The 23,575-nt window shown below is 42.7% G+C and overlaps 2 protein-coding genes across 4 annotated transcripts in view; both read left to right on the forward strand.

The window, feature by feature from the left end:
• The window catches only part of Ac13E (Adenylyl cyclase 13E), a 142,821-nt gene extending 122,818 nt beyond the window's left edge, over nucleotides 1-20,003 (forward strand). For all 3 annotated transcript variants that reach the window (XM_037430726.2, XM_075882103.1, XM_075882102.1), the window contains one exon: nucleotides 8,787-20,003. In XM_037430726.2, coding sequence (XP_037286623.2) covers nucleotides 8,787-10,682 — 1,896 coding nt within the window. In that variant the 3' untranslated portion in view covers nucleotides 10,683-20,003. The remainder of the gene's footprint in view (nucleotides 1-8,786) is intronic.
• Nucleotides 20,004-21,206: 1,203 nt separating this feature from the next.
• nej (CREB binding protein nejire) overlaps nucleotides 21,207-23,575 on the forward strand; it is a 96,756-nt gene continuing 94,387 nt past the window's right edge. Inside the window, exon 1 of the mRNA XM_037430738.2 lies at nucleotides 21,207-21,739. Within this exon, the coding sequence (XP_037286635.2) occupies nucleotides 21,661-21,739 (79 nt within the window). The 5' untranslated portion in view covers nucleotides 21,207-21,660. The remainder of the gene's footprint in view (nucleotides 21,740-23,575) is intronic.

The raw sequence follows: 23,575 nt of genomic DNA on the forward strand, positions 1-23,575 counted from the left end.
AATATGCATTGCTTGTGCAGTGGAAAATTTATTGCACTCCTTAATGATGCATTTGTTTTGACGAACTTTTGTGCAACACAGTCTTGCGAATGATGGTAAGAACTGATTGGCCTGCAGTGAAGCATATGTGCACTTTCCACTAGAAGGTGTGGCTAAAGAAATAATTAAGTGAACTTGTATCAGCCTCAGAGATACAAATGATTGAATTCTCGCTTCTCACGGTCTCAAGAGAATGTCTAACATATACAGAGTCTTCATATCAGCTTCTGATAAGTTAGTGTCATATTCCATATGATCAATGTATCGAACCTCTTAGTGATCTCTTTTGCATGTCATACACTCGACTTAGACTGTGTTGCATGCTGGGCCAAAATTATTCTCTGAATTCTCATCATTCATTGCTCCTTGATGGGCCACTGAAGAAACCTAGATAAACATTATGGCCAGATTTCTCTCTAGAGTAAATCATAAAATTTGCTAAATACAATATTGAGTGATCATTTGACTTTATATATGGCTTTGTGACTAATCAATATTTATGAATAAAAGCCTGATCCTTTGGCCTTGCGTCTCCGTATTAGGTTTTCAACTTAGCTAGAGCAGTAACAGATGCAAAATTGTGACAACAGCTGGACAAGATTTTTGAGAGGCCTTACTTTCATACTAAAATTTTTCAAGTTGCACTACACATAGGCAGTTATCAAAGGATAAGCAGAGGCATTTGAGAAAATAATTGGGACAATTCACGACCTCCATTTCTAAATGTGCTACCAATATTTTACTCTTAATCATGTGGTTATGATGACTATTCAGAGTTAAGTGAAATGATTGTAACAATGATTATTATTTAAAACTCTCCTGAGAAAACTTGTGCTCTTTTTTTGTGCATGCATTATATAGGACAAATGCAGGTCCTGAAATAACTTCAAACTATGTCGTATTGTTTTGTCTTGCACTGTTGCCTGTGTACTAATTCACTGTTCTTACCAGGGAAGGAGGGGGGGGGGGACATAAGCACAATCTGGGGATGAATCTATAGAGCTGTAGTGATAACGTGAAAGAAGGTATTATTGAAAGTGCAAATTTCCAGCTCAGATAATTTTGTTGCTCCTAATTTCAAGCTCATTGATGAGGCTAGGACTAAGATCTTTCCAATTATCTTGCATGTGTACCCTTCCTGCAGAGTCACTACTTCTTACTTCACATTTGCTTGCACTCATGGTGATGAATGAAACATGTTCATGCAAGGGCGTGGCCTTCATTGTGCACTGAAGCTTTCCACACACATGTTAATGGACGCTGAACTGAAATTAAGGTTGAATTTATTACCTGCAAGTTTCAACTTGGTCATTGGACATATTCACTGCAGGGGTGGTGCTACACTCAAGCTGTGTTGTGACATGATCACTTTCTCTGGCACTTTCAGGTTTTGGCGTTCACACATCTAATAAGATAAGTAGGATTGCTTGATGTCACGTGACCTATGCTACCCACTGTTTCATGCTTATTCCATAAAGAAGTACTGACACTACCTTGAGACATCCTAAAAAGCACGTTTTTAATTTCCTTTTTAATTTCCTTGGTATGCAGCATTAATGCTCTTGACACACCAGAGTAAGACAACATATGTAAAATATTTTACATTGATTGTAAAGTCTTCGTCACTGAGGATCAGCAAGCTAGCTCCACTGTTATGAGCATTATCCTGACGAGTCAACACAGCTCCATCGAGTTTGCGAACTCTTGTGTCCTGCACACAGTCTAAATTGCATAAATCCCTGCCGGGGTCACTTTGCGACAATGCACTCATTGTTGTTTATGTAAGATTGAGTAGATAATTTGAAGCGGAGGTCAGCACCAGTCCAGTTAATTCGAAAACTTTGGGCGCCATGTATTAATTCTGGATCCCAATTTCACTGCAGAACCGCAGGAACGACAGCCATTAAGAGCCACTAGGCAACGTACTGTAGCGATACTACTGAGTGGCAGCTGAAGCACTCCTTCCTCAATACTTCCAGCACAAAAAATAATATTGTAAAGCAAAAAAAAAAAGGGTCTCGTGATCAACTAAAATGGGCGCCTGCAAAAAACAAGACGGGCTTCACTGCAACACAGAGCTGACGCGCGGGCAGCATGTTGCATGCTGCTCACAACATCAATGTGTCATGATTTTCCTTTTTTTTTCTGGGAATATAAAGAAATTAATAAAGACACTCTGGCGGAATTCGCAGTGTATGCGAACCTCTGAGTGCCGCTTACTCCAGCAATTTACGTGCTTGCACTGTTGGCGGAGTTTTTGCCTGCTACGCCTTCTTCAGAAACTCTGTTCGAAAGCTTCGATGATCATGTTTTGCCGCCAAAACGTCGCGAACTTAGTCACTCTGTCTATTAATAAATTTTTTTATTTTACTGGAAAGAATGGGCAAATGGTCGTTCCTTGGCGTGCCGATGCAGCGAAAAACAGGTGACACGCTGCCGGCGTGTGACTACTGTGTTGCAATGGGGTTGTCTTATTTTTCGCAGGTGCGCATTCAGTTGGTCACGACAATGTTTTTTTTTGCGATTGCAGAAGTGAGGCTTGGTGTTCCTTCTTGTTTGTGGCAAAACTTGAATAATTGAATAACTTGAACTTGAACTTGAATAAACTTGAACTTGAATAATTTCAAGTTCCTTGCATCCCAACTTTTTTTATGTTCAGTCAATTTGGAAACACGCTTAATTTGAAGATTTTTCACGGCCCCTGCGACTTTGAATCAACGAAGCTGTATTGTACATAACTTTTCTGGCTAAGCAGTTTGCTGGTGCTGCTCATATTAGACATAATTTTATTATGTATATTACAATGACTGAACTCCAAATGTGACACTTGTGGGCCATTAATATTACAAAGTGAGCATTATTATGCAGGAGTTAAACAGATAAGAGAAATCCAGACAAACTAATTCAGAGAATAAAGTGCCGTAATACATTTACGCATACAACACATTCAAGTAAGCTGTTGGTGATGCACTGTACATGGAAGGCCATATAGACAAAAAACTTAAATTTTGTGCTTGTGTGTGCTGAATCAACAATACGACTGGTAAGAGTGCTTCTCCTAACGCCTTGGTTGGGGACTCCTGAGTGACTTCAATCATTGTGTTTCCTTAACGTACGCATTATGCACATTACATAAGCATTCAAACACTTGGCTTCCATTGAAATACAACTTTCACGGCCAGGAGTTTGTCCCGCAGTTTTATACTTAGTATCTCTATCTCATGGCCTGCTGACCTGTCATGACGTGTTGGCAAAATTGTTAAGTAGCAGGTGAGGAGATGTTCTTGGTGTTTCGTCAGATGCAAGTACACTAATACCCGTGACACACGGGCAAAAGTGAAGTACTTTGAAGTAAACCCCTTTTGTCGCCTAAGGGGACCATTTGCAGAAAGGAGTGGCGCTGATGACACACGGCACCGGACTACTGCTTTAGGCGGTGCCCCAGAAGAACGCTACAGAAAAAATGGCGCTGTTTGTGGAAGCAGCAAGATTGGAAATATTAAAAAGAATCTGCGCATGTACATCACATTCAGCGACGCTGGAGCATAAAACCGTTTTTTTTTTTATTGTCTGGTGGCTTATAATGCGCATACCTGTAACTTTCTTTCGCTTTTTTGCGTTTTTAGCAGCAACTTAAGTTCACCTGGCAACTATGAACAGTCGGTGTGTTGCTGTTTTTGTATTTTGTTGTGCTTTTTACATGGCTGCGTCCAGCTGGGTCAGTGACGGCGTGCCGCGTTTCATCGTGGTCCTGCGATGTCTCAGCGCAGAGACAGAGATAAAGGAACAGTTGAGGTGGGCCTGACTCTTGTCGCCCGCGGCTCCATCGAAGATGAGCTAAACGCTGCGAAGGCAATTTTGCTGTGAATTTGCGCCCCTGTACGGGGAATACAGGCGTCGGTGAGCCTCTCGGCAATCACCTGGTACACTCGCCCGCTGTGCTTTTGCCCTTGCAAGGCGTCCAAATGGTCCTCCCATAGCTTTATCAGCGCCCAGGTCTCCTTTTCAGTCCACTGGACGCGCCGTTTTCTCTTCACCGACTGAGCCGACTCCACTGTTACAAGATACTACGTCACCGACACAGCAACTGCCGCTGCCAACCCTAACATGATCGCGCTAGTGACGTAATGCGGGTGTTTGAGAGTATGGACAGACTATAGGCCTTCACTTTTTAACAAATCGCACTGCTGCTGAAAATGAAAATATTTTCTCAGCGCAAAAAAAATACTGACAGGGCACCGCAGTGTTGCGACACGTTTTCTTCTATTGATAAATTATGGACACTGTATGCGAGAGTACTCCCTTCCTGCCAGAAAAGTAGATGCGGGATCAGCTTTTGCGAAAATGATCTTTGCCGGAAAGGAGTTACTCCTTTGTCGTGTGTCACTACGCCCGAACGCCTTACTGAAAAATGTCCCCTTGTCTAAAGGACTTCAGGGTGCCCGTGTGTCAGGGGCATAAGCTAACTGTTAGAGAAGCCAAAGAAGGCGTAGAAGATTTTTCATGTGTTGAATAAAACGTAAATATGGAAAATGAGGGTCAATGAAAAATTGTCACCAATGGGAGCTCAGATAACATCTCCGGTATATGACACCAGTGGTTACAATGATGTTTTGCATATGCCACAATGGTGGTAAATTAGGTTGTTTAACACATTTTTGGGTCAAATTCATGTGCATTCGAGATGTTCCCGTTAAAGCTGCCGACAAAAGAATTAGAGGCATGGCTCAATGGGTCCTGCATAGTACACATAATGTCCAGTAGTTAACTCGCCTTCCAATAGCAGCAAGTTTTTTTTTTTTGTCTGCTGTCTCATTTTCTTTTTCTGCAAGATTTCTACATAATGATGAACATGACAGAGGTTTTCTTGTATTCATTCATGCACATGGTTGTGTACGTGTAGCTAGCGAGTAAACGAAAATGGATGAAAATACCATTTGCTGGTGGTGGGAATGGTACTCGCATTTCCTGCTATTGTTGGGCAGGAAATATCTCTTGAGCCAGCATTCTCATTAGACTCAGATTTGGGTGCACATTAAAGAACCCCAGGTGGTCAAAATTTCCGGAGCCCTTCACTACGGCGTCTCTCCTAATCATATGGTGGTTTTGGGACGTTACACCCCACAAATCAATCAATCAGCATTCTCATTGGAGGACTTGACTCCACCAGTAGTTTTTACAGTGAAATTGTTATGAAATCAAAACTCGGTTCACGTGCAGTTGTCCGCCGCCGCCGGTGTTCGTAACCACATCGCGTGAAATTAGAAAAAACAACAACAAAAAACCTAGCACCAAAGACACAGTGGGGCTCGAAATCTGGGTCAGCTGGGTGCCAGCCCAGTATTCTACCACTGTACTACGATGGTACTTGTGACTTTTTAGCAAACTTGCCTTAGGCAGGCTTGATGTCGGGAAAGCAATCGCGTTAATACGGCTTATAAAGCGCTCTAAAACAGCGAAAGAACAACCAGTCGTCGCACAGTGCAAATAGCGTAATGAGTGGGCCGTCCAGTGCTCCAACCCACTACAAAAGCTGCTTCTTGTTCCCCTATTACCTGTGGCCCATGCTCTCTTCAGCCATAATTCCTTATCGTCGTCAGCCACTGCATGAACAATTGGCACGAAATTCCTTGCAAGTATTTAGCGGATACCACACTTCTGAAAAGAATGATGAAAAATAGCATAGGGAATGCCGGCCTACTACCTAAAAGTTTATTATTGATGCCCTAGTGGGTATCAAGAGAGTGTGCTTGCAGTGGTTACCCAATGAGTGTCTTGAAAAGGCTCTGAAAGTTTGCTCTTCTAGCTTTCGCTGTGACTGTGCTGCACCTTCCGCGCAGGCCTGGCGTTTTTTTCGTGTCTGACAAAGACAAGACCTTTATTAAAATGCTGGCTTACAAAAATAAGATGACATGCCATAATGCTCACTAAAGTCACCACCACTGCATGTGCAAATCATGAAGCAGGTGCACTTTTTTGCTTTTGTTGGTCAATGACGCACGTATGGTAAAGAGCCACGGTACTATGCCAGTCAGCTGTAAGAGCATCCTTTACACTTTGAACATAAGTGTGTTCTGAGTTGACTGAAATGACAGATGTCATTTGCTGTGTACAGTGTTTGGTTGACATGTGTTATAAAGACATAGAAATGAACCTGGAAGTTCCTACTCATTGGGGGGGGGTGTAAGAAGTGCACGTTGCACTAGAGGCTGGTGCTTTTTGTTAAGAGGCATATTGAGGCAAGTAACGAGTTTTAACAAGATAGCATTAAAAAGCCTGTTTTGCAGAAATTCTGGCATTGGTGTTGGCGTTGTTGGTTGAACCCGGGTCGTTCGTGTGGCAAGCAGATGTTCTACCACATGGCCATGCCTCTGCTTGTGAAAACAGTGAAAAGAACATTCTCTACTTAGAAATGCAGTGATAGTAGCTTTCATGCTTCACAAACAGACGCATTCTGTATAAATTCTTCACAATGCAACATGGAATATTGCAGTAATAATGCGTGGTGCAAGCGTCGATTGCCAACTGGCGTCAGGATATATATATTACCGTGTTATCATAATCCGATTCGTGGTTGATTGTCGTTACCCTACTACAAAAGGCACACACTACTGCACCGATTTCCTCAAGGCCATGTAGTGGGTGCATAGCGAATTTGGAAAGGTTTCATGCACCAAGTGTTTGAAGTATGCACTAGGAACAGAATGTTGCTATCGCGTTCAACTCCTAAAAGTGAAGCTTTAGAGTGCCCTAACTTTCTTCAAGGCATTGCAAAAAATTTCGGTGGCTGTAAGAGTGTATGACTGTTAACGAGTGCTTTCAGTAAACACACGTGATTATGATGTTATATTAACAAATAACAATGATGACACTTGTCGACCTAACTCAGCTCATGCATAAATATGTTTTAACAAGCTGTTCTCCTTTTTTACTTTTCAATTTATTTGTTTGACTGTGGGGCCATGCAGATCAAGATATAGAATTTATGTGGTAACAGATACATGTGGTTGGCGTAGCCATTGAGAAAGTAAGCTGTCTCTTTAATATGTGTCAAAGAACATTAAGCAAAGGGTGACATCTTAATTCATACTTCTGTGGTGATGGATCAGTAACCTGCTTTAAAGCACTGCGCAAAATGAGTCAGAAATGCACCATTGCACCATATTTGTTGGTGCAATGAATGTTTCGACAGTGCACACTTGTTACACATCTCTGTTGTATACTACATTGCATACTGGAGGCCATATGCCCATGTTTCATTTCACTGGCTGTCAAATCTGACCTATGAAGGCTTAAGGACAGCATACATTTTTTTGAGTGCGGGTGTGTGTGCATACAATATGATTACCAAATTTTTTAGTTACTTTTTGTTGACCTACCAGTGTATTGTAGTTAGCCTAGTTACGACTGTTTAATATCGGTTCATATGTGACTGCCAAAAAAGACTAACTCCAGCGTTTTCAGACTTTATTAGAAATAGTCAAGAGCGCTATATATGAAGACATTGACAAATATAGCTTTATTTTTCTGCTGTCATTCTCAAAAAGGCGGGACGCAAGACTTTCTTGGGATACACATTGCACATTGTCACCGGGACGAGCAAAAATAAATGAAGAGAATGCACCTTGTAATGCCCGCTCCCCTTTATTCATATACTTCTACTTTTTTGTGTTGATACCGCTCAGCAGCACAGATGAATGTAACAGTATGATCAGGTGATTGTGCTACCTGTTACGGTTCGGCTCTTACTCCAGTTTTCTTGAAAACTATGGTACTTACAGTGCATTGATCCTAATCTAGTTTATAAGAAACTATTTTCATTGAGGTGTTTGACTCAAGAAAAATATAAAGAACATCCACAATGGAAGCAAAAACAGAAGTAATAGTGCTTCTAGCTTGGCTTAATTCTCTCGCACTATAATATGCGCCCCTTTAGAACACGATATAAGAGATATACTCATCAGGCAAGGAAGGACACTTGCAAGTCTTGGTTGGCCAGATAAAATAGCAACAGCGCATGGCCATTGGTCTGATGACCCTAGCACCTATCTGTTAGAGGCATGATAAAATTTTAAAATAAAAGCGATTTTATTTCACACTGCTACAGAACTGGTCCTTCAATGGAAATGTAGATACGATAAACAAAACTTGGCATGTCCGACCGGTAGTTAGACATGTGCGAAACAGATGCTTTTCTCTCTCAGCCACTGACCTACTTTTCCACACAGCTAAAAAATTTCAGATTGTCTGCAAAGAACTGGTTGCTGTAATGAGAGATAGTATACATTAAAACTTTTCTGTTTCGATGTTACATTCAACCACTGACAGATATCCGGTACTTTTACCAAACCAATGAACAAGGGCCATTTCTACTTTATCTGGTTACTTTTGCCTTGCAAGCAAGCCCCGAAGAGTTTACACGTGAAGATTATATATCTTACGACATAACTTACGGTCATGTATTATTTCAGTACAGTGTAGGAAAATTAAACTGTATGTACTGGTCAAAAAAGAAAGATTTTGTGTGAATATTCAATGCACTCTTGTAAAAGATGCTTGTATTCTCAAAAATCACACACTGATCACGAGGCTCCTTCATTGTTCATTAGTGGTTTAAAAGTACTTTTATAACTGGATTTTTATGGCTAGACAAATGGCACATCTATGCTTGTATTTTACATAGGTCTTGATTATGACAGCAGCTCTTGTTATTTTCTCTTCTACAACTTTTTTTTGTATATTTGCAGCTCCTGGACACTCCAACGCCGTTGTATGCGCAGCGGGCCAGTGGTTACTGCTCAAGCTACACCTCCGTGGCTGACACGGGACGGTCCAGTGGCTCTAGCCTGCGTGGCTACAGCATATTCGTGGACCCTGCACTGATGCTCAATGAAAGCCTGTCACGGTTGCGCCACCTCCGCAAGCAGTCAGACCTGCAGATGATACGCTGCATCCAACAGGACTCTTGTACCATGGACTACTTCATACGGCCACCTGTGAACCCTGTGACCCTCTTTTTCAATGACTCACAGATGGAGCGAAACTACCGGCATCGGCTTCACCACCGCGACCTTGCACCAACTATGGCCTCTGCCTCATTCACTACTTACTTTGACATTTTTGTTGCTCTGGGTTTTTATTTAATTATCATGTTTGCCTGCTTTGTGCTGTTTGATACACCAGTGTCATGGCTATTGTTTTGCCTCTTTGCCACAAGTGTGCACCTCTGCATTTTCATGCTGTGCATCCGTGAAATCCTGGCTACCCGGGGCCACTGGGTAGCCGACTGTTTGGCGCAAATCTACCGCTACTGCACCGAGTGGTACCCTTGGCACGTGGTTGGACTTGTGCTGGTCAGCTTTCCCATTGGTGCCATATTTTCAAATTTCACTTGTGCTGGTGTGCTTTCAACCCCAGAGCGCACCAATGCGTTCTGCTACGTTGTCTTCGTCTCTCTTCTGCACTTCTGCAACTTCACCCAGCTCAACTTCTGGCTGCGCTCCCTACTGGCCACATGCGCAGGTGTAGTTTTAGCTCTCCTTATAGGCCTGCCAGCTTGCCCGTGCCCGTTGCGCGCTCCCGCTCGTAATGTCTCACACCTTGAGATCATTTCTGATCTGGGTGTAGAGCTGCCAGGTGTCACTTTCCATCGTGACTCGTACAGCTGCAACCAGTCGGCCATTTACGAGATAGTGCTGCACGTTGTGCTCAATACAATTCTAGTCTGGCTGCTGAACCGCGAGTTTGAAATAAGTTACCGGTTGAGCTTTCACGGCAGTGCCATGGCAGCCCGTGATGAGCAGCGCATCCAGTCGATGAAGAACCAAGCTGACTGGCTCTTGCACAACATAATTCCTCGCCACGTTGCCGAGCAACTGAAGAACACTTCCAAGTACTCTGAGAACCATCGTGATGCTGGGATAATTTTCGCCAGCATTGTCAACTTTCATGAGATGTATGATGAGTCATACGAAGGAGGCAAGGAATATCTACGTGTCCTCAATGAGCTTGTTGGTGACTTTGATGAGCTGCTTTCAAAGCCACTTTTTCGCAATGTGACAAAAATCAAGACAATCGGGAGCACATTTATGGCAGCTTCTGGACTGAACCCCAAGCTGCGCCGTGAAAATCCGCATCCTTTCACGCATCTTTTTGAACTCATGGACTTTGCAATCGCCATGCAACAAGTGATCGAGAATTTCAACCAGAACCTTCTTGAGTTTAACTTCGTGATCCGCATTGGCTACTGCTACGGGGATGTCACAGCGGGTGTCATTGGCACGACCAAGCTCTACTATGACATCTGGGGAGACGCTGTCAACACTGCCAGTCGGATGGATTCTCACGGAGTTCCTGGGCGTATACAGATTCCTGAGCACTGCCTTCAGGTACTGCAGGAGCTGTACGTATTCGAGTCACGGGGTTCAATATACATAAAGGGGAAGAACAACATGAATGTGTACCTTCTTGTGAGGAAGAAAGACAAGGTCTTGTATAGGATTCTTCCGTCGACGCAGCGGCCGAGCCTTACTACAACATCCACTGCAGATGAAAAAGAGAAAGTCTCTCCTGCGCTTGATGAACAAGCAAAAGGGGACGAAGTTAAAAAGAAAGCAAAGAGTGAAGAGGAATTGCCAGTGTAATGGTGTGCCTGGCTTAATGTAAGCCTTTACCCAAATCAGTTATCTTGTCAAGCTAAGTGGATAACGGTGATTGACATTTTGGTAATATGCAAGCTGCCATACTGTGGTCAACAATAGGCATATAGTGGGGACACTGAAAGACTTGATCAAAATGCCAAGTTTTATGGAATGGCAGTGCTTTGAATGCATGTGTGTGTGTGTGCATGCGTGCTTTTATTGTGTTACTTGTCATAGTATACTACATGAATGTGTGAACAATTGTGTGAATATATGTTTCAAACTTACTAAGAACTTCAGCTAACAGACAAAGAATTAATGGTGTGCTGAATCTCACTAAGGATAGTAATGTTTGATGTTTTACTAAATACTGTAATTCTTTGATTTCCACCTTGCGAAGGTCAACTGGCAAAGCTAAGGTGATGATGTGTTCATGAGACTGCATTCAGCTGAGGTAAAAAAAAACAAAACAAATGAACAAAATTTAGTGTGGGAATCTAGAAGTGCTTTGGACAGCAATGTTTTTATGTAGAAGTCCTTTTTATGTATGTGTGTGTGTTACTGTAAGATTTTATACTATGTTGTTCTGTGCAGCTATATGGGAGATTCATTGAGATACATCTTTAGGTAAATGTGATCTATTTTTGTTGGTTGTCAGTAATGTTTACTGTTTATACTCTTGTTTTAATACTGTGTCATTTACATTCATCGGTTTCCAGGCCTTGCTGCATGGCCCATAACTTATCACTTTATCCTCATTATCCTGGAAACCACTTATTTCTTCCTCTCAGTTGTTGGCTGTTGTAGTAGAAGTTGTGCATTTAAAAAAAAAAATGTCTTCTTGTTCATATAGTGTGTCATATCAAAACAACCTTTAACTAAGAGGTTACCGATACAAAACATGAGATGGAACTTGCGTACCAACTTGGACAAATTGCAGTCATGAGTAGCTTATGTGCACAGTTTTGACAGTAGGCTTTAGTTGTTTATTGGTATCTATATCACGTGGGTCAGGTACTGTTCCCTCTATTTTACAGCAAAAGCTGTTACGAGATCACAACAAGGGTTGCATGCATCGTAGTTGTTTGCCGCCGGGCTGGCATCCATAACCACTGTCGTGCAAAATAAGAAAAGAAAGAAGAACTGCGTATAAGTAAACAGAAAATATCAAAAACATAATGGGATTCGAACCTTGGTCCCCTGCGTGCCAGCCCTGTATTCTACCATCGAACTACGTTTTTTTTTATTGGCCGAGCTACATCGGTACTTGGATCTCCATTGTAAACTGACCCTAAGCAGGCTTTATGTTGGGAAAAAAATTGCATTAATGTGTGTATATGCGGCTCTAGAAACCCCAAAGGAGAGTTATGAATAGAGTTCGTAGAACGTAATGATTTGCAAATCTTTAATGCCGTTAACTTACGGTCAGCGGGCTGACCGTAAGTGAACATGGCGAAGTCCTTTTGGTGAAACTAAAAATAAATTAGAATCCCAATAAAAAAGGTTTTAAGGCAGGGAGGCATAATTTATCCTCTGCTATTTACTACGTGTTTACAGGCAGCTTTTAGGGCTCTAGATTGGGAAGAGTTAATGAAGAGTATCTCAGTAACTTGCAATTCGCTGATGGCATTGCCTTGATGAGTAACTCAGGGGACAAATTACAGCTCATTATTACTGAATTGGACACGGAAAGAAGAAAGTAGGTCTGAAAAGTAATATGCACGAAAACTAAAGTAATCTACAACAGTCTCGACAGAAAACAGCACTTTGTGATAGGTGGAGAGGCGCTGGAAGTTGTAAAGGAATATGTATTCTTAGAACAGGTAGTAACCGTGGAGTCGAGCCTTGAGAGTGAAATAACAAGAAAAATAAGGATGGGATGGATCACATTCATCAGATATTCTAAAACCATGAATGGTAATCTGCCACTAACTCTCAAGAGGAAGGTATACAACAGCTGCATCTTGCCAGTACCTACCTATGAAGCAGAAACATGGAGGCTTACAAAAAGTGTTCAGCTTAAATTGAGAACGACACTGTGAGGGATGGAAAGGAAAATGATAGGTGTAACCTTAAGAGGCAAGAAGGAAGCATAGAGGGTCAGGGTACAAACCGGGGTTAAGGATATCATAGATTAAATCAAGAAGAGGTGCACATGGGCCGGGCTAGTAGCACGTAGGCAAAATAACCGCTGGTCATTAAAATTACTGACTGGATTCGCAGAGAAGGCAAACGCATGAAGGGGAGACAGGAAGTTAGGTGGGCCGATGAGATTAAAAAGTTCGCAGGTGTAATGTGACAACGAAAAGCACAAGACCGAGTTGATTGGCAGATCATGGGAGAGGCCTTGGGCCTGCAGTAGGTGTAGTCAGGCTGATGATGATGATTTTGTGTAATAAAGTGTTTTAGAAAATTGAAGGAACAACCAGGCATCACACAATGCAAATTGCGTAACGAGAGGGTCGTCGAATGGTTCGACACATTGCAATAACGCTAGGCATGGTTTTTCATTGTCGTCAGCCATAGCATAAAAATATAGTGCAAAATTTTTGACAACTGTGTAGCGGGTACCAAATTTCTCTGAAGAATGACGAAGGATGGCATAGTGAATGCCTCCCTACTACACAAAAACAATGATGACCTATAGTGTAGTGGGTACCCTGCAGGTGTGCTTGTAGCAGTTACCCAAAGAGTGTTCAAAAAAGGCTCTGAAAGGCCTCTCTTTCAGCTTTCGCTGCGACTGTGCTGCACGCTCCATGCAGACCTAGGGATTTTTTTTTTCTTTTTGCTGGTCTTGCAGTTGCTTGGCTCTTATAATGTTCAGTGCCTTTTTTTTTTAAGTGCAGCAAATTCAGTTTCTAAGCAACACATTTCCAGGCATTAAATTCAAAATATATCATTAACCATGTGTGGTGTAACACTTGGCAATTTGTGCATATACAAAGATTTAAACAGAATAGGATTGCAGCTCATGATCTAGTTACCAATGTTGTACTTTAAGCACCATGGTGTCTTTGTCGCTGAACTTTGAAGATACTGTACAAACAACATCAACAACATCAGTTTATTAGCAAATCCTTGGGTTTCTACATCATTTAATGTTTTCTTATTTCTGAAGTGACTGAGAAAAATCATGGGCCAATTCGCACAGACCTGCCACGCCAAAAAAACCGCACAAGTGTCGCTGATATCCAGTAACCAGTTTATGAATGTTCTACATTCACGAATCATCTCTGGTGTGGCCAGGGGTATGCATTGCTTGCCATGCAAGTGTACTTGAGCATGGGACTGAAAGATTTGCATAACGCATTCTCTTCAGAATGTCTTTCGCCATTTTCATTCTATCATCTACAATTTGTTATCACCAACACATTTTGGGTTTTGTGTTGGTGAGTGAGAAAGAGCATATTCAATGCCATGGAATGCATTTTAATGAAACGGGGCTTCAAGGGACCAGGAAACGTGTTTGATGTATCCCGTCGTTTTGTTATGTCAAGACCGCACTATTTGCAGAGTGGTTGTTCTGGCTATCTGGGTTTGGGGAATATGCACTATAGTTACGTGTATGTTGTAGCAAGAAGGAAACACTTCTAAATTTTTTATGCCATTGTCTTTTTATGCCCTTTTACACAGAATTCAGTATAGGGAGATTTCAAAGAGTGGATGCGTTGCAAATTAGATTGCATTTTCACTTTTCGCAATACTGTTTTAGCTCTTGCTTGACTGAATTGCAATGCAGGATCTCTCAAAAGCATCATGTAGCTGTAGGGGCCCTTAACCACCTTTATTGGAAGTCTCAAGTATGCATGCTCTGAAACAAGTAATATGCCTCTCAGAAATGTATTACAGAAATGATATTGAAAGATGTTCTGGTATGGAAGGAGATTCTACGAGCACAGTGCTTGCCTTTTTTATTCATCCTTGTTCAGAAGTCAGGCGGCGTTGATGGCAACATGTTAATGGCATTCCGTTTCATTCCTATGAGCTGGTACAGCCTAGATAGAGCATATGACAAGTGGTTTCCTTAGGTAGTGTGCATTTGTCATCAAAAATTTCATATGTGGACTTTTGATAACTACAGCCTGTTTAGCTGACTGCATTCATGAATACACGTACACATAGTAAAAGTAGGAAGGAGTGTATTAATCTAAACATCCTGCCTGCTTGATGTTGAATATTGGCCAATGGCAGCTGTTGAGGGAAACCTGCTCAACATTATAAGGGGATAGCCACTGGTGTCAGCTTCACTATTGGAAGAAGTTGTATGTTAAAAAAGTGAGCGCCTAAAATGTGCTAACATAGCACTCTGCTTGTGAACTCCACACTCCACTGTTAACTATAAAGTTTGGTGGTGGTGTTTATAGCTCTGGCTTCTATCCACGGAATATGCTTTATCATCTTACCTGAGGGGTGGTTCAGGGTCCCTTTAATGTTACGAATGAATAGTGTGGTTTTCGATTTCTATAGCTATGGCACTTCATGTGGTTGATATCATTCTGATGCCTTGACACACATGCACGGACATAAGACATGCTTGGAAGGAGTTGACATGGCAAGCGTAGGATGTGAAATGTGCAAACACCACAGTTCCCGAGGTCGAGGAAAGCGTTGAATGTTGCAGTGCTTAAAAATGAGACTGGTAGGAATGACTGCACGAAATGTGAACACTAGCTACTACCTTGTTTAGAATTTTAACAGAAGGGTGGAATTTGACAGAATATTTTGTTAGATACCACGTTTGCAAGCAATACTGCCTGTTTCATTCAGAGTGGTTGTGGAGGGAGTATTGCTGCGATGCTGGACAACTATATTTACAAATTTGGAGGAATGGTGATGCCATCTGTCACTAGATGGGTAAAAGCCTTATGCAGAGATTGTTGTGCCGCACTAATACGCAGATGAGGTGAATGAATGATATTGGACCTTCTTACAGAAGTGGGTCATCATTTGCTCCACATACGGCGCTGCCATTCCTACCCCTGAAAAAACATGTAATCTTAATGACTACAGCAGGTAATGTGTAGAATAAAGCCAAATATTTGCTGTGGAAGTTTATTACACAAAACACGCTTCTATCAGAAAACAACTATCTGGAAGCCAAGAAACATGTTTGCAGAGGTTTTGGCTTGTGAAACCAATGCCTGTTGTACTTACTACAGGAAATTCCTAAACGAGGTTTGCTTCTCTAGTGCTGTTCCAGTGATTGCACTAATTATCAGTAACCATCAGGTAATCTAAATGTTCACTGCATGTATTCTATCGGCCATAGTGGTCCTGTGGTTATGATGCTCGACTGCTGACCCGAAGGTCACAAGATTGAATCCCGGTGGTCACGGGGGCTGCAATTTGATGAAAGGGATAGGCTAGAGGGTTGTGTTCTTAGACTTAGGTGCATGTCAAAGCACATCATGCGGTCAAAATTTTCGGAGTACTATGGCCTCCCTCATCGGATAATGGTTTTCAGACACAAAACCTCAAGCGTTACTATTATGCATGTCTTCTAGTGTTCTACAGTGATTATGCTACCACAGTTTTTAATATTGGCGTGCAACTGTACACATGTCATTCTGATTTGAATGAAGAAACAAAGTGGTGCCAGTTCTAATCATAATACATAATGCTACCAATATCAAGAACTAGAATATAAAAAATAAAGGGAAGGTAAAATCTGAATTTGCTTGAAAGCTAACAAAGTATAGAAATGAAGACGCTAAATATACACCAACAAGTATGCTGTTGTTTGGTAGCACTTAGTCAGGGCCTCCTTTATTTTTCCTACAATGCGAGTGCAAATGCGCGCTCTTCAACGGGACCCGTCGGTCTACCTTAGTTCACGGAGTGGTAGTGATGCGACGCCACATGGTGGGCAGGGCTGCTTGCGTCACACATGTGTCCGAGCGCATTCCAACAGAGATGCACGAGATGCGTTTTCCTCTCCAATATCTTATATCTGTCAGATTTGTTAGTTCGCGCTCTTTTTTTTTTTGTGTGGCTCGAAGCAGTGCTGCCGCCACCTCACAGCGCTAATGATGCAATAGCGTTACAGCGACATGTCCCCATTGATTGCCCGCACAGCGCCACGAAAAGTGACATGCTATCTCAAAACACTGTATCTCTCAAAGCCAGCGTGACTGCAAACATTGTGAACATGAAAAATGCAAGACACTGCCCTACAGATCTGTCCACAACTGAACAAAAAATTACTTTATAATATTTATGTAGTGAGGCATCATGTGACGGGTTCTCTTCTCCATGACCGCAATGCACACGCGAAGGCTGGGAGATGGGTGAGAGCAGAAAAGGGCTAGAGGTAAGGGTGGTGGATGGCTGGATCAGGCACATCTAGCTGGCACTGATAAAATAGAGGTGCTGACTCGGCATTGATGCTTTTTTCGGTATAAATAAATACCGTGAAGTTTGACGTTTTCGTATATAAAAAAACTTTTTGCCAACTTCTGCTTGCGTATGCTAGCTAGGCTTTTCACAAAAGCTTCATTTTGTGTCTTTGCCAACCTGCATAACAGTTTTCTTTGTTTATTCTAGCCAAGCTGACAGGACAATTGGGCTATCGTCGCTCCATAGCTCTCTTGCAAGACTTGTTGGTCAACAAAGTATAGTTGAAACTTAGCAGCAGCACTACGATGGGTTGTAGATAACCGAATGACTTCTGAGTAATTCTGGATGAAATTAGCAAGCACTGCATCCGAAGGTTTGTTCGTACAAAATCCACTGCCAAATGCTGCCTTTCTTTGAAGTTGCACTGCAAACGAGGGTGAATCGCGCAGTAAAACATTATACTTAAATTCCTGAACTGTGCAGCATTCAATATGTGCACTGTGAAATTGATATTTCTTCAGACTGTGAAGTAAGCCTGGACTCTTGCTGCTTTTCTGCAAGTGCTGATAAACATTTGTTACATACTATAGTTTATTGGCTTTGAATACAGAAGTATGGGATCTATGTAAAGAAAACGCCTCATGAAATAATGTTGTACACATAGCTAAATTATGCATTGTATTGCAAGGTTAGCAATTGCTTTCATGTGTATCCGAAGTAAAAAAAAAAAAGCGATGCAGTTATGTTTTTGCCCCTTAATGAATGTGTCATCCAACATCTGTTTGTCAAGTTTAGTTTCTCATTCTTTGTCACAGAACCTCATAGGTTTGGGTGCAAGCTTGACGGTACATTGCTTCCAAGCCTATTGTGTATACTTCTTGGCGCTAACATCCAAGCAAAGTATCGATACGATAGTGCAAAAAATCAGTGCCGCTTGATCTGCCTTTTGTGGTTCTGGATTCTATCAGATAATATGAATGTTTTTGTGGTCTCGCCAACTTGACAACCAAGAAGTGCCACAGGATAGAAGAATGTAACAGCACATTTGGTTTTGGACCAAGTGTTACCAGATTTATGAAGTGTTAGTGCTGGCTTTTCCTTCATGGCATTGCACTAATATGGTAGTGCCAAATCATGTGCACACTAAGGGATGTTCTTTTTTTGTTTCAGGAGACTAGTGCAAACACAATTTTCTGCTTATTTGTGCTGAAAGAGAGCACCTGGCCTAGTGACAAACTGTGCAGTGTGATTTTTTTTATTATTTGTCTTAACTGTGATTCCTCTTGTATTACATAATTGTTTTAAATCAATGTTGACACAACTCGGAAGTTAGACAATTGTGCAAACAGAAAGCTGCATCATGAAAACTTAAACCATTAAGCATGTGTGCTTGCACCTAAAGGTCATGTTTTGCTAAGGCACAAATATGCATGTTACAGGAACCACTGTTTTTCAGCTGCTGCTGTACAAGTTTGCAGCTAAGGCCAAAACACACGCCATGCCACCTTCCTGAATTTACATAACTTTTTACCGGTACTAGATGCCTAGGCTTTGTACTTTTCTAAAAAACAAGAAAGTTGTTGTTGTGCCTAGGGTAGTGAAAACACAGTTCAATCCAAAGTGTTTGCACCTCGCGCTTGGGAAGAGTGACTGTCTTCTCAAACAAAGCATCTAGTCATGTGTTTTTGACTTTCACATAGCACTGGACGAGCAGTCTGTTGTTGATGACAATATCATCTACAAGCAGACACTGTGTAGTGTGAATGCACCTGGTTCGAAAGGCATTTGTGACATGTTTTAGGCCCTCGGAGGAACTTTTTGCACCTTTTCTACACATGTATTCTGCCTCATGCTCTGGGGTTGCGTTCCAACAGTCCGGATGCACAGCTATACCTCATGGCTGGAACACGCTGGTTTTCAGAACAAATGGGCATCCTTTTGGCAATCAGGAAGCAACCCTAAAACCAAGTGTCTCGATCCTTTGCTCTGCCTTGCTAATGTTCACACAAAAACTCATTCACAAGTGTCTGTAGCACTGCATACGCTTTTTATACTAATTCCTTCAAAGAAAGCTCCTCTTCTAGTGTGTTGCCTACTTGAATTTTGTACGCTCTGTGCAGGATGTCGTAGCGGTATGGTATACCCAGTAAATGCGCTTCCGTGCGAGAGAAAGGGGCGCCTTTGGGATCTCTCTCTGATCCGCCCAATGCCATATGGCCACCATATGTGGGGAATGTTCAGTATTCTTAAGGTGCCACTGATATCTGTTGCCTGCAAGAAACTTCAATAGAACGAGCTCTTCTATGTCACCTTGCACACACCAAAGCACAGTATTACTGTGGCAATAGTGCATGATGCCATGATGTTACTACTTATATCTGTGCTTCTATTAAACTATAAACTGAGAAATAAAGCCAGAAAAGAAGAAAATTTGGTTGGACTTTTCTAGTCATGTGATTTTCTGGAATGTTCATGTGAATGTGGCTGGCCATTACATCTGTGGTAAACTGTGTGCTTTCTGTCCATTTGTGTCCTACTGCTGACCACCACCAACTTAATACTACTTTTTGCATATCATATTCACACTTGGGATCATCTTCACACGTATTTGTTAAACATGATCTTTGCACTATATCTGAGATGTTATAAGGGGGTAGAAGTGGTTTGTTATTTCTGAATGAGATTGATTACTAGGTTGTTGGATCAGATTTTTTACTTGCATGTTCTATCTGGAGATCAAAAGGTTTCTTTTAAAAAGCTTTGTTGCTATGTTAATGTAAAAAAATGCGTTGATATTACTGTCAGGTTTTAGGTTTGAGAATTTAACATTTACTGGTCACTGCATTCTAAAACAAAGCTTTTGTATTAATATTTAGGTGTATATATTGACTATTGTGAAGAAAAAAATTACATGCTTGTTTTCTATTTACAGTATGTATTTGCTGTCTGTACAAGGGATTCCCAAATAAATTATTTATTCAATTTGTACATGAAGTGTCGTGAATCATTTCCTGCTGCTTCTGAAAATCAAGGTGAGAATTTTTTTTTTTTTGGGGGGGGGGGGAGTAAATCGTAAGCAATGTTTAGCCGAAGTTAAAATAATATTAAAAATAATAATAATCTAGTCCCAAAATTGGTCTTTATAATAGCAGGCCAGGGGAACATAAGTGCAATCGCGAAGCCAGCTTCAGTGACCGATTTCGCGACTCGTTTATGGTAGACAGTTAAAGTAACACCTTGTGATTATGCTGAAGCACCGCTCAAATCAGTCGCACAGTTAGTGCACCGCTACAGCTCGGTGTCGCAAAGGCGCTTTCGGTATCTCGATGGCACTTGGCTATCTTCCGCAGGCAGCGCAAATTTGAAAGCGCACTGTGTGACGCCGAAAGAATTAAACTTGCAGCCGACCGAGTGCGGCAGGTCGGTCGCTTTGATTTCACACAGCCAGAAACAACATTATAGTTGCAGCGGCTCTATAGTAACTTTGTCTTGAGCAGCAATAAAGGAGCTCGCGAAGAGGCGGGCTGATGCTCGAACTAACCACGGCTGCCCTGGCGATCAGCTGATGCGCGAGTTATCACCTGAGGAAGCCCCGAATGGTGTACTAGGTTAATGCAGGCGCACAGAATCGATTCGCTTAATATTAACAACTAATGAACTAGCACACAGTCGACACAGATTTTTTTAGAGAGCTCGTTATTCAATCAAGCGGAGAAGCGCAAGAAATCGCGCTGAGGGACCATTCTATCAAACAACCCGAAAGAAGCAAAATAAAGGCATTAACAGCTTATTGCAGGTAACGTGGCTGGAATAAAGAGGTAAGCAACCAAATTGCAGAATTCAAGGCATTTAATACGCATTTGCATACTCCAGTTTCGGAAAGAACAAGAAACAAAGTCGCAGCAAGCGAATCAAAATGCGAACAGCCGATTTGCCGCACGCAGAGCACTATGGGAGACCAGCCATTTGCGTCCCAGAATGCATCGCTCAACGCCTGTGTTCGGACGGTCTTCGGAAGCTACTCGGCAATCTCCGGAGCGCGTTCGGGATTTCATTACTGCGAGCAGGTAAAAGTGAGCCAATGGCGCTGTAGAGTTTGTGTCACGTGAAAAAATGTGACCAATCACGAGCTTTTATTTCCTTGGCAATGTTTGCTCGGCAATCTTCGTTGTTTTCTCTGACAAGCGTAGAAAAACTTTTCATCAACAGCCGCCATATTGGATGAATAGGAGCCCAAATTTTCAGGAACTGTGTTCTGAATTTTGGCTTCTTTTTTCGTCTAGGCTGTCGTTTTTGGGACGACTGGTCACCTCCGTTCTTCATGGAGTAACTCCGGTAAGGGATTGGGAAGCCATCCTCGTGTGATTGCGGCTCCGGACGGCTCGATGCTCGGGACTGCTTGCCTGGGCAGTCGCGGAGCGTTGAAGTTTTGATGGGGTAGTGCGATGCCGTAGAACGCGATCATGAAGAGACTGTCCCTGTGCCTTGACCATGAAGAAGAAAATCGGACTGTGCTACCATATATTTGTGCGTGTGTTGGACCATCAGATCTTCTAAAAGTGTATTGGTATGTCGAAGGTTTAAATTCTTGATAATCTTCCCCATTCTTGAGCGCATAGGGCATCAGTGGTTTAGGCTTATCAATATGGCTGACCATCTTGTGGATGGGCCGCCGAATAAGCGGCAGAAGTTGGCAGATACTGGCCTGTCGTCGGACAGTGCAGGTGAGTGCACCGTTCCGTTTCTTTTTTATGCCTTAACTGTCTCGGTGATAATTTCTGTGGTTGGAGCTGTGTCTAACGCCGGGATGTTGTATAGATGCGCTTGCTCGCCTGTCGCTCGGCAGACCCATGTTTTGGATCGCGCCTCCCTGTTTTCTGGTTCCGCTAGTGCTTGTCGACAGTATAACGGCACTATACCGTGTTTGTCGTTGCTCATGCTCGGTGTCGCCGCTGTGATGCTTTCAACTTGTCGTGCGATTCTGAACGTTGTGCGCCAGTAATGCTGTCCGTAGCTTTACTTCCCCGTGCGCACGGCAAGTCGTGTTCGTTTTCGGATGCTTGCGATTTCGTCCGAACCACGATTAGCTATTACGTTGCACACCCGCGTTTGAAGCCGAAACTGTGACCCGGGTGAGTGGTTATCACTTTAGCGGAGGATCTATAGAAATGTACAAGTTTGCCGATGCCGCTTCAGGTTGACCGCCCGCTAACCCTAATTGCGTTTAGAAAGTGCTTTGAAACGTATCGTTTATGCCCGAAAATACCTCGTTTCTGGCGCTATGTATTAATGATGAGCCCGTGAGTGTAGATTGCCTTCGTGCCATGGCCGAAAGAGAGGCATTAACAGTGCTTACAATTCGCCGAGGCGCATTCACCCGCGCCCTGCGCTCACGGCGGGGAATGTTGCTTGGATCGGTTCCCCCGACGGCGCCGCACACTTGTTCGCACTCGGGACGTTTCCGTGCCGCGTAGCGTGCATGTTCCGGCGATTTGCAAATAACGGTTTATTTGCCGCATTTCTCACGTGGCGCCTCGCCCTGGGCGCAGTTTCGGGCGGCCCGATGCCCGCGTCAGATGCCTTGGCGTCTTCTCTTCCTGCTGCCGCCACACCGAACTCGACCTCTTTGGGCGGGATCGCGGCGTGGTGCCACGGGAGATGCGAGTAGTGCATTGCCGCTGGGACATTTGTTGCATCGTTTTCGTCATTCTCGCACTTGAGTTGGTTAGTGTTTTCCCCAAGTTGGGCAGGTTTATTGATAAACATCCGCGGGAATGGTCCGCCGGAATGCGCCGCGAAAAGACCGCCGATGTCTCGGTCTGACACAGATTCAGGTTGCCGGCCATTTCGTACCTGTCATGATTGGGTCTGCCGAAGCGTTAGATTGAGTTGAAACTGTTCGGCTGCTGCTCGCTGGGTTTCCTTTCGTGGGAGCCAATGGCAGCCAGCGCCGCTTGTTGCTTACTAGACAGTGTTCGCGAAACTCCCGGCTGTTTTTAAGTCTGATCGGGATGAATTGTTTTACAGTTCCGTGCCAATCTTTTGCGGTGTTTTGGTCGCTGTATCGCGACACCGTCACCTTTGTAGCAGTTCAGTAGCTGACGCTTGAAGTGTTATAGCCGAAAACCGTGCCACGAAAACTGCTTCATAATTTGTGTGATGACAGAAAATTTTGGTATGTATTAGATGTTGCAGTTCAGCGTGGCTCGATTGGCTGTTGTTAATGCGGTGAAAACTACCTGTTGCAGTCATCGGGTATACATACACGACACACGGTGCATTAAATATACAGCCTTTCCATCCTGAATTCACCATGGCAGTGTACACCTAATGTGTTTACTACATCAGAAACACATTGTGTATTCCCAAGCCCTCGTGTTCTATAAAGGCACTGAAGTACACGAAAGAGGAACTGATGTAGTGCTTCTTTGTATTTGAATTCAAGCTGGCACTTTTCTTCTGTCAGTGCCCATTCACAGTTGCTGTTGTGTGTAGTGTAATTTCTGCAGTTCACGCTAAAGCATGATACACAATTTGCAATGTATGTAGTTCGTGTTGCT

Source organism: Rhipicephalus microplus, chromosome 2 (assembly GCF_043290135.1).
Source record: "Rhipicephalus microplus isolate Deutch F79 chromosome 2, USDA_Rmic, whole genome shotgun sequence".
Classification (NCBI taxonomy): domain Eukaryota; kingdom Metazoa; phylum Arthropoda; class Arachnida; order Ixodida; family Ixodidae; genus Rhipicephalus; species Rhipicephalus microplus.